General features: G+C 31.6%; 3 protein-coding genes across 6 annotated transcripts in view; all 3 read left to right on the forward strand.

The window, feature by feature from the left end:
• The window catches only part of LOC123720762, a 33,371-nt gene extending 29,193 nt beyond the window's left edge, over positions 1-4,178 (forward strand). For 2 of the 3 annotated variants that reach the window (XM_045677516.1, XM_045677518.1), the window contains 7 exons: positions 1,202-1,311; positions 1,377-1,522; positions 1,829-2,036; positions 2,410-2,451; positions 2,523-2,573; positions 3,097-3,213; positions 3,589-4,178. In XM_045677516.1, coding sequence (XP_045533472.1) covers positions 1,202-1,311; positions 1,377-1,522; positions 1,829-2,036; positions 2,410-2,451; positions 2,523-2,573; positions 3,097-3,213; positions 3,589-3,706 — 792 coding nt within the window. In that variant the 3' untranslated portion in view covers positions 3,707-4,178. The remainder of the gene's footprint in view (positions 1-1,201; positions 1,312-1,376; positions 1,523-1,828; positions 2,037-2,409; positions 2,452-2,522; positions 2,574-3,096; positions 3,214-3,588) is intronic. The other variant, XM_045677517.1, reaches the window with a different exon arrangement.
• A 2,134-nt stretch (positions 4,179-6,312) lies between these two features.
• On the forward strand, positions 6,313-11,713 carry LOC123720419 (tumor protein p63-regulated gene 1-like protein). 2 transcript variants are annotated; one of them, XM_045677013.1, is made up of 6 exons: positions 6,313-6,604; positions 6,802-7,006; positions 7,253-7,429; positions 7,832-7,960; positions 8,525-8,658; positions 9,463-11,713. In XM_045677013.1, the coding sequence occupies exons 1-6, from the start codon at positions 6,406-6,408 to the stop codon at positions 9,663-9,665; spliced, it is 1,047 nt and encodes a 348-aa protein (XP_045532969.1). In that variant the 5' UTR covers positions 6,313-6,405; the 3' UTR covers positions 9,666-11,713. The 2 variants fall into 2 exon arrangements, with proteins under 2 accessions (XP_045532969.1, XP_045532970.1); XM_045677014.1 differs by lacking the exon at positions 7,832-7,960.
• Positions 11,714-13,622: 1,909 nt separating this feature from the next.
• LOC123718797 (hemocytin) overlaps positions 13,623-15,560 on the forward strand; it is a 56,763-nt gene continuing 54,825 nt past the window's right edge. The window contains exons 1-3 of the mRNA XM_045675653.1: positions 13,623-13,776; positions 14,055-14,240; positions 14,454-14,500. Coding sequence (XP_045531609.1) covers positions 13,688-13,776; positions 14,055-14,240; positions 14,454-14,500 — 322 coding nt within the window. The 5' untranslated portion in view covers positions 13,623-13,687. The remainder of the gene's footprint in view (positions 13,777-14,054; positions 14,241-14,453; positions 14,501-15,560) is intronic.

Raw genomic sequence — 15,560 nt, forward strand, 5'->3', positions numbered from 1 at the left:
CAAGCACCGAGCGAAAGTAGTCCCAAGCCGGACACTCCTCCACTGTATGCCTCACCGTATCATCTATACAGTCACAATGATGACAAGCGGGTGTCGCCTCTCTTCCAACGATTCGATGCAGATAACTTCCGAAGCATCCATGGCTAGCCAAATCCTACCCCAAGCGAAAATTAACCCCAAAAAAGTTACTTGTAAGCGTTTGGTGGACTAGTGCCGGTATTGTTCATTGCAGTTTTCTCAAATCTGGCCAGACTATTACGGCTGATGTCTATTGTCAGCAATTGCAAACCATGATGGAAAAGCTAGCGGCTAAACAACCTAGGCTGGTCAATCGCTCCACGCCACTGTTACTTCACGACAACGCTAGACCACACACTGCACAACAGACGGCTACCAAATAAGAAGAGCTTCAATTGGAATGTGTAAGACATCCTCCGTATTCCCCGGACCTTGCTCCAACAGATTACCATTTTTTCGAAATTTGGACAACTTCTTGCAAGCGAAAACATTCTGATGGGGCAGTCCAAATCGCCTTCACAGATTTTATTGATTCCCGTCCGACTGGTTTTTTTAGTAAAGGGATCAATGAACTACCTATGAGATGGCAAAAGTGCATAGAAAATAATGGTTCATACTTTGATTAATTAAATATATTATATTTAAAAATATTCGACTTTTTGTTCCTCCCATACAAAACGCCAATTTCATATGTAAGGACCTAATATATATATAAATCTTCTGTGCTTGAGTTTATAATTAAACTCCTAATCGACCGATATTTATGATTTGTATTTTTCGTAGTCGTGTTCAAGTGGTTTATCTAAATCTTTAAAAGTTCAATATATATACAGGGCGGCCAAAAAGTCGTGGATCAAACGCAACTAGTTAGATGTACTTAAACTCGACCCCTGCAGAGTTATCATTTATTTTGCGTTTTTTAAAGAAAATTGTTTTTTTTTACTAATTCTTATTAAAATTCGAGAAAATTAACATCCTAATCTTTTTCATAATATCTACTAGATTGGTACTGATGAGTCTTGCGTTAGACATACTATTTATGGTTGTTATTGGGTTGTACTCAAATATAAAGATAATTTTTAAAGAGATAATTTTACACAAATACCAAAAAAACACGAGCGCAAAACGTAGGTTTTCTTAAAACGGTAGTATAATAGAAATTAAGAAGTTATGTAATTTTCAGGAAATTGAAGTAGAAATCGAGCTGACAGCTAATCATCTTGGCACGTTTGTTATGAAATTGTGCCCCAACAACAACCCTAAGCAAGAAGCTACACAGGAATGTTTTGACAGGTATTTGCTTTAAGCAACAAAAATTTCGAAGACAGGAGCGTATTAAAAACTTGTATTAATTGCAGATATCCCCTGTTCGTGTCAGGCACACGAGAAGATAGGTTCCTCATTCCTCTGGATACGGCAAAGAAAGAGGTGTTCAGATATAGAGTTCGATTACCAGCCTATATTACGTGCACACAATGCGTGCTTCAATGGACATACTACACAGGTATCGTTTCTGTTATAATTTCACCACATAGGTTCATCTACATCACGTAACCCCCAAAATGGTCAGATGGAACGCTAAAGATCCACAGGAGTCAAACGATGGTCGAGGTTGACTCAGAATCAACGTAAATTTTTTGTTCTTAGTTAGATCTAATTTTTAATTTTTGTTGTCCACTGGGATATGGTATAAATGTGGCAAGGGGACCAGCAAAATAGGGAATGAAAAAGGTCTATGAGAAAAACAATTGGGTACATTTTCCTTACTTTATTTACATAACAAAACGAATTGTTCTTATTATATTTCCAGGCAATATGTGGGGTATATGTCCTAACGGTACAGAAGCGGTAGGATGTGGTCGTTCTGAAACATTCAGGAACTGTGCTGATATCAGCATTATTACCAGCACGGGTGGCCTACCCCCAGCATTTGCCGGAGACCTGCGAAGAGACAATCCGTATTTGTTGTACTACAGGGATTTCAGTATGCCACAGAACCTCTATCCTCTTGTCGTCAGGTAAGATTTAAGTTCTTTACTAACACTATAATATAGCTCAATAAGTAAACTCAGAAATGTACATATGTGTTTGTATACAATTAACTAATAAAAACACGATTTGCAGTTCTATTTAAACTTTGAATCTCGCTTACTAGCGTCAACTTGGTTTATGTAAAATCCGGTCTGAATCGATTTTATATACTTAATGTAAATTAGGTTAGGCTTAAATTACTTTTTAATCTTAAGTTAAGCTGGATCGTAATGTTCCATGATGTTTCAGTGTAGACATATGTATTTTTTTTAAATTGATTTTCACTACACATTTATATCATGCACTCGTATTTATAATTCATTGCTATTGTATATTTAATTACTATGCTTAATATTTCAGCCAATACAAAAGTTTGTACAAGGAAAAATTGCAAGACGTTAGGTAACACGTTTCAGCAATATTTTATTTATTTATTCTATGACATCGCACTACATTATGTATTTTTCTTTCAGCAATGATATTTCTGACCTAGAAGGAGATCTAGGTCCACCTATAATAATTAGGTATTTACGGGCACTAGTGGGAGTTGTTTTGTGTAGTGTAAATAATTTATTTATGTTTGTAGTTTGAGTGTGACTAACTTTGTGTGTGTGTGTGTGTGTAACATTAATATTTATAATCCTTACTGTCTTTAAACGTGATTAACAATTAATGGCAAAGTATTCTTAATTATCATTACAGTTTCTAAGTTATCAAGGAAAGTTAGGATATATTTTTCGTTTATGTCTGGTAATATCTCATTATCTGAAGTGAATAAATAATTATACCATTAGTATATGTATGTAGTATAACCACAGAATTGAAAGGCTTGTGCGTTGCCTTTCGCATAGTAATATATAAACACAAATAAAAATATAATTAACAACTATGCTCTACGGTTCCATAATCCATTTCATAGAACATTTTTCTCATCTAATTCATAATAATAATATTACAACGTTAACTTTTAATTTTTTATTATTATTATTTTTATTAAGAATAGCAATGAGCAATTTAATTCACAAATACTATGTTTTATTATTTCAGAGACCAAGTGTGCCTGCCCTCAGATGGTTTCCGTATGCTGCCAGGAATGCAGAACTGGTGTCAAACCAATTGCCTTCGATACCCCCCAAATTGCCCCGATGCTTTATGTCATTGCCCGTAAGTAGTACTTATATGTATAGACATTCTACTGTATCGCAATCTATGTATCTGGTTTTAAAAAATCAGCTCGACAGCCCAAGATTTTGAATTAAGATTTGTATATCTGTTTTCGTTGTTCTTTATATGAAAGTAGGGGATCAGGCTGACACATGTCAATGATGAAGCTCCAAATGGATATACCTTTTATATTAGGGTTTATAAACTTTCTGAAAGTTGGCTGGTCTAGGTCAAAGGAAGAGGAGTTCATCAGGAGGAGGAACACAGATCTCTTGAGAGATAGTCCTGTATGATGAGAATATTAACAAAAGACGAACATTCTTACATTCTTTTAATATTTATTCTTTACTCCAGATATTTTTTAACTGTTTGCAGGCAAGTTTGTGAATCCATCGGCGAATGGGAAGGGCGAGACGGGGCTGATGTGTACTGCATGGACTTATGTATCGTGTACCCACCCCGTTGTCCAAGGGACAAGTGCCTTTGTTACTAGAACCATTATGAGCATCAAAGGTGATAACAACAGAACAGCTGCTATCTTATCTCTTAACTTATACATAAAATGTTTATTACATCTTTGAATAGAAAAAAATAGTCTTCCAAAGCAATGAATAATGTAAATAATCTAAATATCACCTTTGATGTGATCTTTATTAAACATATATATCAATTTATAAAAACTGCCCAAGGCTGAAATTAATAGATAGGACTAAATTCAAACCCATAAATTACACAGAGCAATGTCGGACCTATGTTTAGCGTCTCCATAGAGCAAAGTTTTATAAGCAGCATCATAAATAGTTTCGCCTAAACTCTTTGGTAATAAATACAACTATTAATGTAAGTCAAATCTAATAAAACCTTACTTCAACTATTTATATATTTATAGAAAATCTTCAGAAGATGGAGTAGAAACTAAGGTGAATTCATTATATCATAATATTGATATATAGGTATAAAATGCATTTTGCTGTAATAATTAAAATATTTTTGTACAGTTGTATATATATGAATATTTTCATTCAATTGCTGCCAGAATTAACGTTATTATTAAAATTTACGTTTTAAGATGATTGTAAATTAAATGATTTAAATATTAAATAGTTGTTTTTATTTATTTATTCAAAAACTTAGTATATATTAATTACTTACGTACGCCGGGTGACAATTGTGTTGCGGTCGGTCTAAAAAGAAATATATTAGTTTTGATTTTGTTTACTATTGTGAAAATTTTAACATGGTTTGTACTAGATATAAAAGTTTTCAGATCGATCTGCAAGCGAAACTAACGCTGTCCTTTAATTTAATTTACACGACTTGTAACCATTTTTTAGCTGACCGTACACAAAGGTAAAGCACCGCATTATAAAAGTCATGACATGTGCAGGCTACCAAGTAGCAGGCTATCAAGTCCATGTCGTATTTGGCCGCATAACTTCTATTGGCTTAGTTTCTATGGACAACATCGTCGTTACTTTCAGTAACAAGAGACGTGCTCATCTAGTGTGTGACGTTGTTTTGATTTTAAGTTATTTTTAAAATATTTACACATCTGTTGTTATCTTTAAAAATGACGAAAGGTATCAAACAAGTTAAACATTTTTTTCAAATTATTGGAAAATTACAGTAATTAAGTACCTATTTATTTTTAGATTATACAAAAGGGTTTTTTTGCTTTATTTGCGTTTACAAATTTTCAAACCTAATAGTTTGTAAAATCACTTAGCGTTATTCATTAGCGAGAGCGCTTTTTTTTATTTAAATTTTACCTTTTTACTATTTTAAGTGCTGAAAAAGACCTTCGCCGCTACAGTAGGTAACACTCATTCTCCAGTTTTAGTCAAAGCTGTGCTTTTGTTTTCATAAAAACTTTATTTTTTCTCTGTCCTATGCCTGGACGAATAAAGTTTATGTATGTTAGTTGTACTATTAATGCCAACTTCAATATACATATAAATGTGTAACATAATTGTTTCTACATTTTTAATTATATAATACAAGGTACGGTATGTTCGAATACGTAACTCGATAACGGCTGGACCAATTTTCATGGCATTTTATTTGTTGTATTTGGTTCTGAAAAACATTGTAAAATTGACAAAAACTGAAATAAAAGTAAAAATAATCCAATACAATTTTTTTTTAATGGGGCCGGAGGTAAACAAGATATAAAGTGATAAATGCGCCCCATGGACACATGCAATGCTGGGGGCTAGTGGATGTGTTCCTGACCTTTGTACGCTCTTTTATTGAAGGACCCTAAGTCGTATTAGTTCGGAAATACCTCTACTGGCAGCTGGTTTCACAAAGTTGTGGATGGCAAAAAATCCTCGACGTCCGATGAACAGAATTGAATTTTGAGAGCACTCCCCATGATAAATGCGATAGAAGATGCTAAGGGAACATACACCTCTACGCAAAGCCATAGGATTAAGCCGATTGAATGAGATCGATAATTCGTGCGAACTACCCAGCGTTGAATGCGATCAAATGGAAGGAGCTGGGAACTGGGAAGCTCCCACCTAGAAGTAAGAATAGTACTCCATGTGGGACCAATTTGCGCTTTATATAGTTGCAAGTGGTGACCCCGATTGAAGTAACGTTTTTTTTATACTCACCTCAAAAAAATGGTGATTAAATTGGCCTTACTTTTAGTAGATGCATCCATTAAAGGAATATTTTTTTTCCCACAGATTTAATAAGTGATGAATCTCCTTTCACCGTTACATACTTATTGTTGACATATGTTTATCTTTATCCTTATACGTTTATGTGATGTTTAGTCGAGTTTAACAGTATTAATTAATTAATAAGTTTAGTTAAGTTAAGTTCAACATAATTACTTAATAAGGTAAAAGTGACTTTTAATAGTGTATGTGCCTTAATCACCCACAAGTGCATATTTTTGAGTTTCAAGTGCAGTAAATAACTGTTATTCTGATTTATGGCGGTTTAATTTTTGATACTACTTTTCAGGGTTAGGATTTAGTGTTTTATTAACAAACACACATTGTTATTAAATAAAATTTTCTCGCATTTTAATGAGAATTATCGAGCTCGCCTTGACAGTTGACACTGACACACAATGACAGCGAATATCTAACAAGTAATATGACATTATTGTAAATGGAATGGATTTAGTTCAAGCAAATATTGTTTTGATTTAAATTTTCAATACCGAAATAGTATAAAATGAGTGATTTAATGGAGGATGGTATGGAATTCCGTGGAGGTACACTACAGTTATCAACAGAAAATAACGTGGAGAACTCTGAAAGCAGAGTCCGAGGTGCGACTCAAAGTCATAATAAAATCAAAACACCGATAAGTGTTAATCCATCTGTGTTATCGGGCGCTGATTCTCTATCATCATCAGCATCCTCTTTTGCAGGTACTATAAGATTTTATCCTATTTTTAGCAGGTTTGAGCAGGTTTTTCCTAAGTTCACTATTAAATCAACATTATTGATTTTTAGGTTTCTATGTATTTCGGTGTATTTTAATGGCCTGTATATATCTTTCTATTATATAATTCACAAATACACACTGTTGTTTATACACTTTACAAATTACATTTTCTTGTTAAAGATGCTCGTCAGAGTACATCAAACAATGATAATGCTGAGCAACCACAGACTGTATATCCGCGTTATGATGTACCATTTGACAAAGAAAATATCAAAGACTTTTTTACATTCCGAAAGGGTGTTGTTGAAAATGCTATCCAAGAATGTATCACTGCTCTCTTATTTCCCGAAGATGGTGAATATTTGGGATCATGGCTCTTAACTGAGTAAGATATTTGACATGTATAAAAATAATGTTTAGAAATTTACATGTTTTAGATTTCAGTGAACATATTTTGTTATGATACTATAATTAATAAAATTATTTAAATCAAATTCAACTTGGTCTGAACAAATATAAACAATTAAGGTATCAAAATTTATTCTAAGTGACCATTGCATATGTACAAATGTAATATAACTTGTAGTGATGAAAAAATCTCAAGAATTTGCTAGACTTAATATATTTACAGAATAACACTCTGGGATAATGAAAAAGAAAGGATTGTGCTACTAACATCACGGCTTGTAATGATAATCAAATATGATTTTATTGCTATGAAACAAATGGACTTCAGGAAAACATATCTTGATGATTTGGATACTGTGGTAATAGGAGAACTGGTGTATCCACCCTCAAGTCTTGTTCCGTAAGTTAATCTTTAATATTATGTTTTCAAAAACAAACCTTGTTATATGTGAATTCAAAATAAAATATTTAATTTAGAAAAACTGATTACTAAATTTATCTAAACAAACAGTTTTTGGGTCAGTGTAGCAAGTATTCACATATGGCAACAGCCTAGCTAATACACTACATTAAAGATCTGCATCAATTGCTGAGATGAGGGCAGGCATTAAATTGTCAAATCTAGGCTGCTAAATGTTACAAATAAAATATAAGACTACCCAACCTACTTACTAGCAATATATTTTTAATTGATCTACCTATAATGGTTTAATAACTTACTGAGTATATAAAATTTGAAATAAAATGGTTAAAAAATTAATATTTTTTTTCTTAATTAACCTAACCTTCTAACAAATTGTAGTCGACTAAATGGTATTGCAACTGGTGTAACAACGGTTGTTAAAGACTGCGTGATAGATCGACTTTGCCGCCGACCAACCTCTACAGATGATGAAACTAAACCGTTTGATCCCAAATACTTTGAACCTAGGTACTTTAAGTTGCTGTAGATGCGCTATTTATTTACAAGCTTAACCATACCTGTAACCATTACTAAAATATTTTAGAAACTGTACACTTATAATTAATTATCTTTTGACTTCCATATTTAAATTAATATTTCTCTAGATAGATAGCAAGCTTGTGTGGTTTTTGTTGAATTTGTTTGTTGTTGTTAAATAAATCATTAATAGCATTAATCACAATTTTTCACAAGCTACATAGAGCTTTTTGTACCTTTTAAACTTTAAACATTTTCTACTTTGTATTACTAATGTATTATTAAAAAGACTATCAAATTATATTCTTATTTTTTGGTTTGTTAAGCTTGGTTATGTGTAAATCTAATCGCATGCTGTACATAAATGAGAATGGAGTTTAATTAATATCTATATTTTTGTTTAATGATAAAATACTTGATAAAAGATATTAATTTAATACATAACATAATGATAAGTGAAAATTATGAAAACATGCATTTTGATAAATCTACTAATAAAATAGTGGATGTAGTATAGTTAGTTAATAATATTCTTATGTATTTTTATGTTTCCAGAGAAAGGAATCTTCGCGGTGTTCGAATGATGTGGAACAAGGGAGAACCTTTGCCACTGAAGACATTATGGAATCCTTTTAGTCAAGAAGTGCCATTTATAACCTTTGCATCGCATCCTATCTATTGGCACAGAGGTACAGGTTCATAAACCTTGTATCACCTAACGATTCTTTATCCTTATGCACACATGCCTATGGCATGTCCACAAGGGCATCTTATCTAGAATCATCAAAAACAGCTAATGTATCTTAATATAAAACAATGTAGAAATTATTATCATGTTTGAAGTGAAACTTCTTTTGAGGGTTAAATTTTTATGGATGAAACGCAATAATAATAATATTAGCGTCACGAAGATGTGCTGCGTTTTTGTCGAAGAAAAGGGTTTCAGACCGATTGAAAGTGAGAAAGGGAGAACGTATGCTACGTTACGCTATGAAGCCATGGAGCGAGAGAGCAAGTGAGAAAGATCGAGAGAGGGAGTAAGGGAGATCGAGAAAATATACACGTTATTAGTTTATGTATTCGTTTAGTAGTTACATATTGGAACTTAGATGGCAATTCTGTCGCATAACTTTTTATGCGGTAAACGCAGATTTTTTATTTATTAACATTATTATTAGCATGTATACAATGTAAATATAAATATACAAACACATGGAGTGATCATATACTGGTACATGATCATCAATTGGGGTTTTTACCTTAGTAATAAATAATTTACAAAGAAGTTTCACTTCTAACATGTGTACTTTGTAAGCATACTCTTATCTGTCAATATGGTTGAATTATCTACTGTTGTGCAATAAAAGTCTTACACTTCCTGTTTCATAACTCTTAATCTAATTTTTTCCTTCAAAGGCCTTCTATTATAGGCCCCAATTAATATTAGTAATTTAAATGTGCTATTTTAGTATGTCATAAAATCTTAATTTCAGACGGCAACGCAGAAGAGAGATCCACTTTTGACATGGAGACATTTGCTCAAAAACTACAACGGGCTATTGAAAATATACCCAGTAGTGCTTGCTGTATACATCACTCCCCTATTGTGATACAATCATATCTTGGAATAGCCTCTCTTCTCCATAACAAGACAAGCATGGGTTTCTTCAAAGTGAGAGGAAAGTTCAGCTTTTAGTTCATTGGAGTTTTTATTATTAAATTGGTTCGCCTATATAATTAGAAATTGGTTTAGTCATTGAAAAGTATTTATGAATTTTAAAATGGTACAATATACGTCAGTATTGGACTTTCTTAGTACAAGTGGTCACCATAAGAGTACCTAGTATATTAGGTACGAAACATATTTTACTTGTTTTTGGCGTGCGCAGTTATATCATAGAAAACGCGTTTTTGTTAAAAGTATATACTGTTTTAGCATTTTTATAATATACATATATGTCGCAGTTATACTAAGATATGGGTATGCGCATTCGACCTAGCTCACTCCTGGCGCTAGTTAAATTTACTTTTCAAAATTACGCTCATTATTTTAGATTATTTATTAAATCATTTTTTTTAAACGTTTTAGGTATACGTATATGCAAATTTATACGTAAAGAACAATAAATCGCAAGCGTAGTACCGCATGGGTTAGTGAGTTATTGCCAGATTACGTTTAGTTACTTATTCCTAGATTTAATAATGACAAAATAATATGTAATAATTAAGATATGTTATGTATATTTGAAAATTTATATATTTTGCTTAATGCATTTAACTTACTACTTGTTGTAGATTGTTTGTTGATTGTTATTCTAGATGTAGCATTTATATCGTTGCTTTTAGGATTTATTTAGTAAAAAAATGTGTCATAATACTTTTTTCTGTAAATAAAAAAAAGCATATCGCAAAAATAAATGATACTATTATGACATTGTTCAGATACATAACAAACGGTATCTTTATCCTTGCACATTATATCATACTAGCGAGATTATTAAGCTCGTAGCATATTCTGAAGGTTATAGACAAAGATATCTATTGTGACATCATATTGTCAAAGACAATATGCATCGCGATTGTCTTTTTCGTGTGGTTTGTATTACAGATACACTATTGGAAAATTCCACCCTTAATAGCATGCTCATGGACAAAGTTTTGACAACCCCTTTGGCACATTTTAATAACTTCTTTCTCTACATGGCCGCTCATTTTAAATGACTCTAATAAATCTGTTATTAATTGGAAACGGTTGTTATTAACTGATTCTATATAACCTCTTCTATATTAATGTAATATAGTTAACAAAATCAGTAACACAATATTTAAAGGGAAACATTTTCCCTTTCCAGCCAACATTATTCTTCGCAAAGAAACAATATCCTATCGTTACCATATACGTTTGGAAAAACCACTTATTAATCTACATCGAGTAATTGTGTATTTCGGCGCGAAAAATCTATATTTAAATTGTAAAACAAGGTTTATGTTCTAGTTTATATTTACTGGAAGAAATTGCTTTTAGCAGTAAGACCGTATTTAGTCCGTGTTGTGTTATTGTTGTGTAACTAAAGTGTTATTATTCTTATTGAGATTTTGTGGTATTACAACCACACCTACTGATTTAATATTAAAAGAAAAAAATCACGTGTAAAAGCTATGTTAACAAAAGACAATCAATTTATTATTCATGCATTTTGAATTAATACCCAGTAGATGTTGTTTTGGCCTCCAAGAACATTTTCTTACCTTACGTATTATATACTAAAAAAATTTATAAATATGTATAATGAAATTATAAAAGTGAGATAATTTGTAAACCTCTAAATATGAAAATTATATATATGCTAGAGTACATTAATATTCGTTTAACTTCAACCAATTTAGGTAGCTTTCATAACTCTTAGGATATTTTATTTATAATATATTGTTTATAGTCAAATTATTTTATGTATGTTCAAGTAAATTACTATAAGTATTTCAAATGTTTTTATGTAAAATTGTTTATGCAAAATGAGTATAGCGACGCTAGACCTAGATAAAGTTCTCTGAAATTATAATCAGTGTATATCCTTTACGTTACCAAGTATTAATATGGGAAAACTCGTTTGATAATGGGCTGTGCCATGTTTAATCATAAGTTCTAGTAATTTTTTTTAGATAGTAATTAGTTTTTAATGGCCTAAATAAGGTTATTTTATTTCCTAAATCTATTATCATAAAAAATTCTTTCATCTCGGTATTGTCTATGAAATAAAATTTTAAATCACTGATTGGAGTTTTATTTGAAAAGGTTTAATATTAAAAATATGAAAATATTCAGTCAAAACAGAAGTCACTCTCGTCGAAGTCTTGAGGGAGTTGAAAAGTATCCCAAACTTTTCCTAAATTCGATAACTTAGGATCGAACTCATCGTCTTCAACGACTCTAATGTATTTTATTTTGTCTATCCAAGACAAATCATTGGCGTTTTTTCTTCGCTTTTTAGGTAAATGATGGCTTTGTTCAATGTTGGTATTTTGTTTAACTAAAGATATATCGACAGCGAATTGTTTGATGTTAGTATCATCTTGAGATGGTAAACTAATTGTTTCTGGTGTATTATTGATAGTTTTGATATCATCAGAACATGTTTGTGTATTCACTGTGGCACCTGAGAAGTTAATTGTAGCAGAATTTGTTTCTTCAAAGGTATTTGACGTGCCAATTAATCGGGTATTATTTAGATTAAAAGTAGGGGAATCTGCCATGTTGGTATGTATATGGATGTCTACAGATTTTTTAAGTTCAACTTTTCCATTTGTACTTATTGCTACAGAAATGTGTTTGTCTTTATCATTTACTGTATCCTTAAGTTGATTGTCATCGTGGCATAGCATTGATTTAAATATATTTTCTTCCTCTCTAATAATTCCTTGTAAGAGACGTGTTTGTTTCTCAATAATCTAGAAGGGATCGGTTGTAAGTACTATTGTCTAATCTTACCTTAACCCAATAGAGTTATTTAGCTGTTTTAGTGAACTCCAAATCACTTCACCCTGCCACTGGCTACAGCCGTGTATTCAGTGAATGCTACGCAGATCACAAGTGTATTTTCCAATCGGGATTCGGAAATCGATATAGGGAATTATATGAAAGAGGTTTTATTTTAAACTAACTCCACCCATAACGTATTTGACTTTGAGAGCGGTAAAGTGAGTTGATATTTATTAAGTTTATTTATTCACAGCATAAAAAATGCTAAAATATAGTTATAATATCGATACTCACTTACATTACCTAAACTACTATTCAATTTTATAACTATTTATTTTCAGATTCAACATAATCTTGAGATAAGCTACAAATCGAAATGAGGTCCGAATAAATTTTCTCCGCATTTACCTGTAGAGTGCGAACATCTTTCTTCGTAAGTCTTTTATATGTGCTTAGCTCATCTTTCATTTGCTTTGCTTCCCTTATGTTCATAGATTCGTTATTATATATATAATTCTCAGTTCTTATGCTTATCCTTAATAAATTGTCATTTATTTGCTTAGCCTATAATAAAAACAATAATTAATGGCCTAACAATTATTTAATTACACTTATATCGTTACAAATTATATTTATTATCCATGGTTATGTAACAATAAATTAATCAAAAACATTTTTTTCTATTAAATAAACATTCAATTTTATTATATTTCTGGTAATTATTCATGAACAGAGTAGCAATTCATGACTAGAAATATAATACAAAACTTACAAGTTTAGAATTGCTCATTTTGTTTTTCCTTGTACTTCCTACCATCACAATACTTTAGTATGCTTGCTATGGAATTTAAAAACAAAATTGTGGCAACGTAACGTATCCGTTGCCGTTGGGTTAGCAATTACGGTAACTCGAGAACGCCATTGTCAACTGTCATTTACGTTCCCGCCAACTTTCTTTTACTTTTTTTTTATAGCTTATAGAGGAAAGTGAAATACATATCTAAATTATAAATCATAAAATTCTGCTGGGACATAGAAAATTTATAATGGAGAACCCGCAACGGATAACTATAGAACCCTATTAAGTGTATTGTTTATCAAAAGGATTCAGTTGTATGAATTTCCTGATTTATAAAACGAATGATAACACTTTTGGACAAATCAGTACAGCTTGAAATTCTCAAGCTAGTGATTGTATTTAGTATTTTAATAATAAATGGCATTAATTAAATAATAACAAGATGTTTTTAATCCTTCATGTATTTATTTTATTATGTAGTCTATGGATATCAGATGCTGGCTATGGAATCTATTCTAGTGAACAAAATCCGTAAGTTTCAATATTTAAAATGATTTTTTTATTAATGACTATGTGTATTTTCTACTGCTATATTTATAATTATTAAAACAAATACTTATTAGAAAAGACACCGAGTCAAAAATTATATTTGAAGTACCTAGAAAAGGTTTTGGCGGGAAATGAGAAGATGGACACTTTTTGAAGACTAACGTAAAATGATAATGTATTTAAAAATTTAAACACTTTGTCATTACCTGCTTATATGCATTGTTATAATTTTCCTTTTACAACTTTTCGAACTTTCGCAGTCAATCCGACGTACAGGCACCTGCATACTTACCTCCGAATCTGAATCGCCAATTTTCGAAAACCGCGTATACTCCCAGGTACAATGGAAGGAAAACAGTACCTAGGAAGACTTATAGTGGCACCAAGACCGCTGGTACTAAAACTGCGTATGGCGAGAGGAGGTCGTGGCAGAGTTCAGGAATGGCGTAAGTTTTCTTTATATTAGTTTGTATCATAAATCTCGAATTATATGCGTGTTTAATTAAATACAAGTAATTGTGTGCGACAATATCTATATACTAAATGCAAAATTCCTATGGCTTGCCTTAATAAATAGGCACATATATAATAATGCCCTTTTGGTTGTATGATGTATGATGAGCTAAAATTCAATAAAGTAATATTATAAAATATTTCAGGCCAAATTACAAGGAATTCTACGGCAACGCCAACTCTGCTTACACCGGTAAGTGAGCTATAAAAAACTTTAATCCTAACCGCGAGTGAAACAGATACTTTTTATGTCTACATCAATAATACATTTATTTACTGGCAAGATCTCTGTTTTTTCAAGTAAAATGCATCAATCAAGCGCTAGAGTAACTGAAGCACGTAAGTAGGGTAGGCTTTGGTTAGATAGGCGTATATTCATAAAATCTAATACAGTTACATTTACGTTTTCTGAATTAAGGATAACTATTAGTTTGGCTAATTAAACAATAAATTTGTTTTGGAGGCTCGAATGTCTTTTAATTTTTACATTTTATCGTTTTTAAATTATTTTATATAATTCCGAGTGTTTCTCGATTTATTCGCATTCGTATATTTATACATAAAAATATCCTTAATTAGGGTTGAACTGTAGTTCTATATTTGTAACCATCACGGGGGAAACTTGTTGCCCAGCGTTCAAATCCCGGCACCAATGGACTTTTATATCTATGTGAACAGTCAAGTCTTCCTTGTCTCAAACCCAAAAGTTATTACAGGGCCATGACCTGCGAAACAGCTTCAATCTAATGTTACTACCTAAAAAAAACTAATATTTGTAGTGTGGATTATATAATATTAATAATAATATAACTTTAAAGTTCTGAATATCAGAAGCCCTCTGAGGATATTACGTTATAAGTGATAATCTGTAAATTTCAAGGTTATTAGCTCGGCATAAGCACCCGTTTGTAAATGATAATTAACAGTCTTGTGATCTATATTTAGTTGAGAATGGACCTCACCACCACATTTCCAATGACTATCTTTTTCTGCTGATAGTTGTGAATCATTATTTATTCAACTAGCAATGTTTTTTCTGATGGCTTCAGGAACTGGATGGCGTTCTATTTATAACCAGTATAAAACTTATCACACTACGCTTACATAATCTACATACGCACGCCGTATTAAAAAAATGTAATCATAAATGTAAAATTATATTAGTAATCAGTTGGTTTAGGTTAATACTGAGTTAGTTAACTAAAACTTAAGATTGTAGCGAACCACTTTTAATATGTTTTATGTTATACCAT

This window comes from Pieris brassicae, chromosome 2, assembly GCF_905147105.1.
Source record: "Pieris brassicae chromosome 2, ilPieBrab1.1, whole genome shotgun sequence".
Taxonomy (NCBI): domain Eukaryota; kingdom Metazoa; phylum Arthropoda; class Insecta; order Lepidoptera; family Pieridae; genus Pieris; species Pieris brassicae.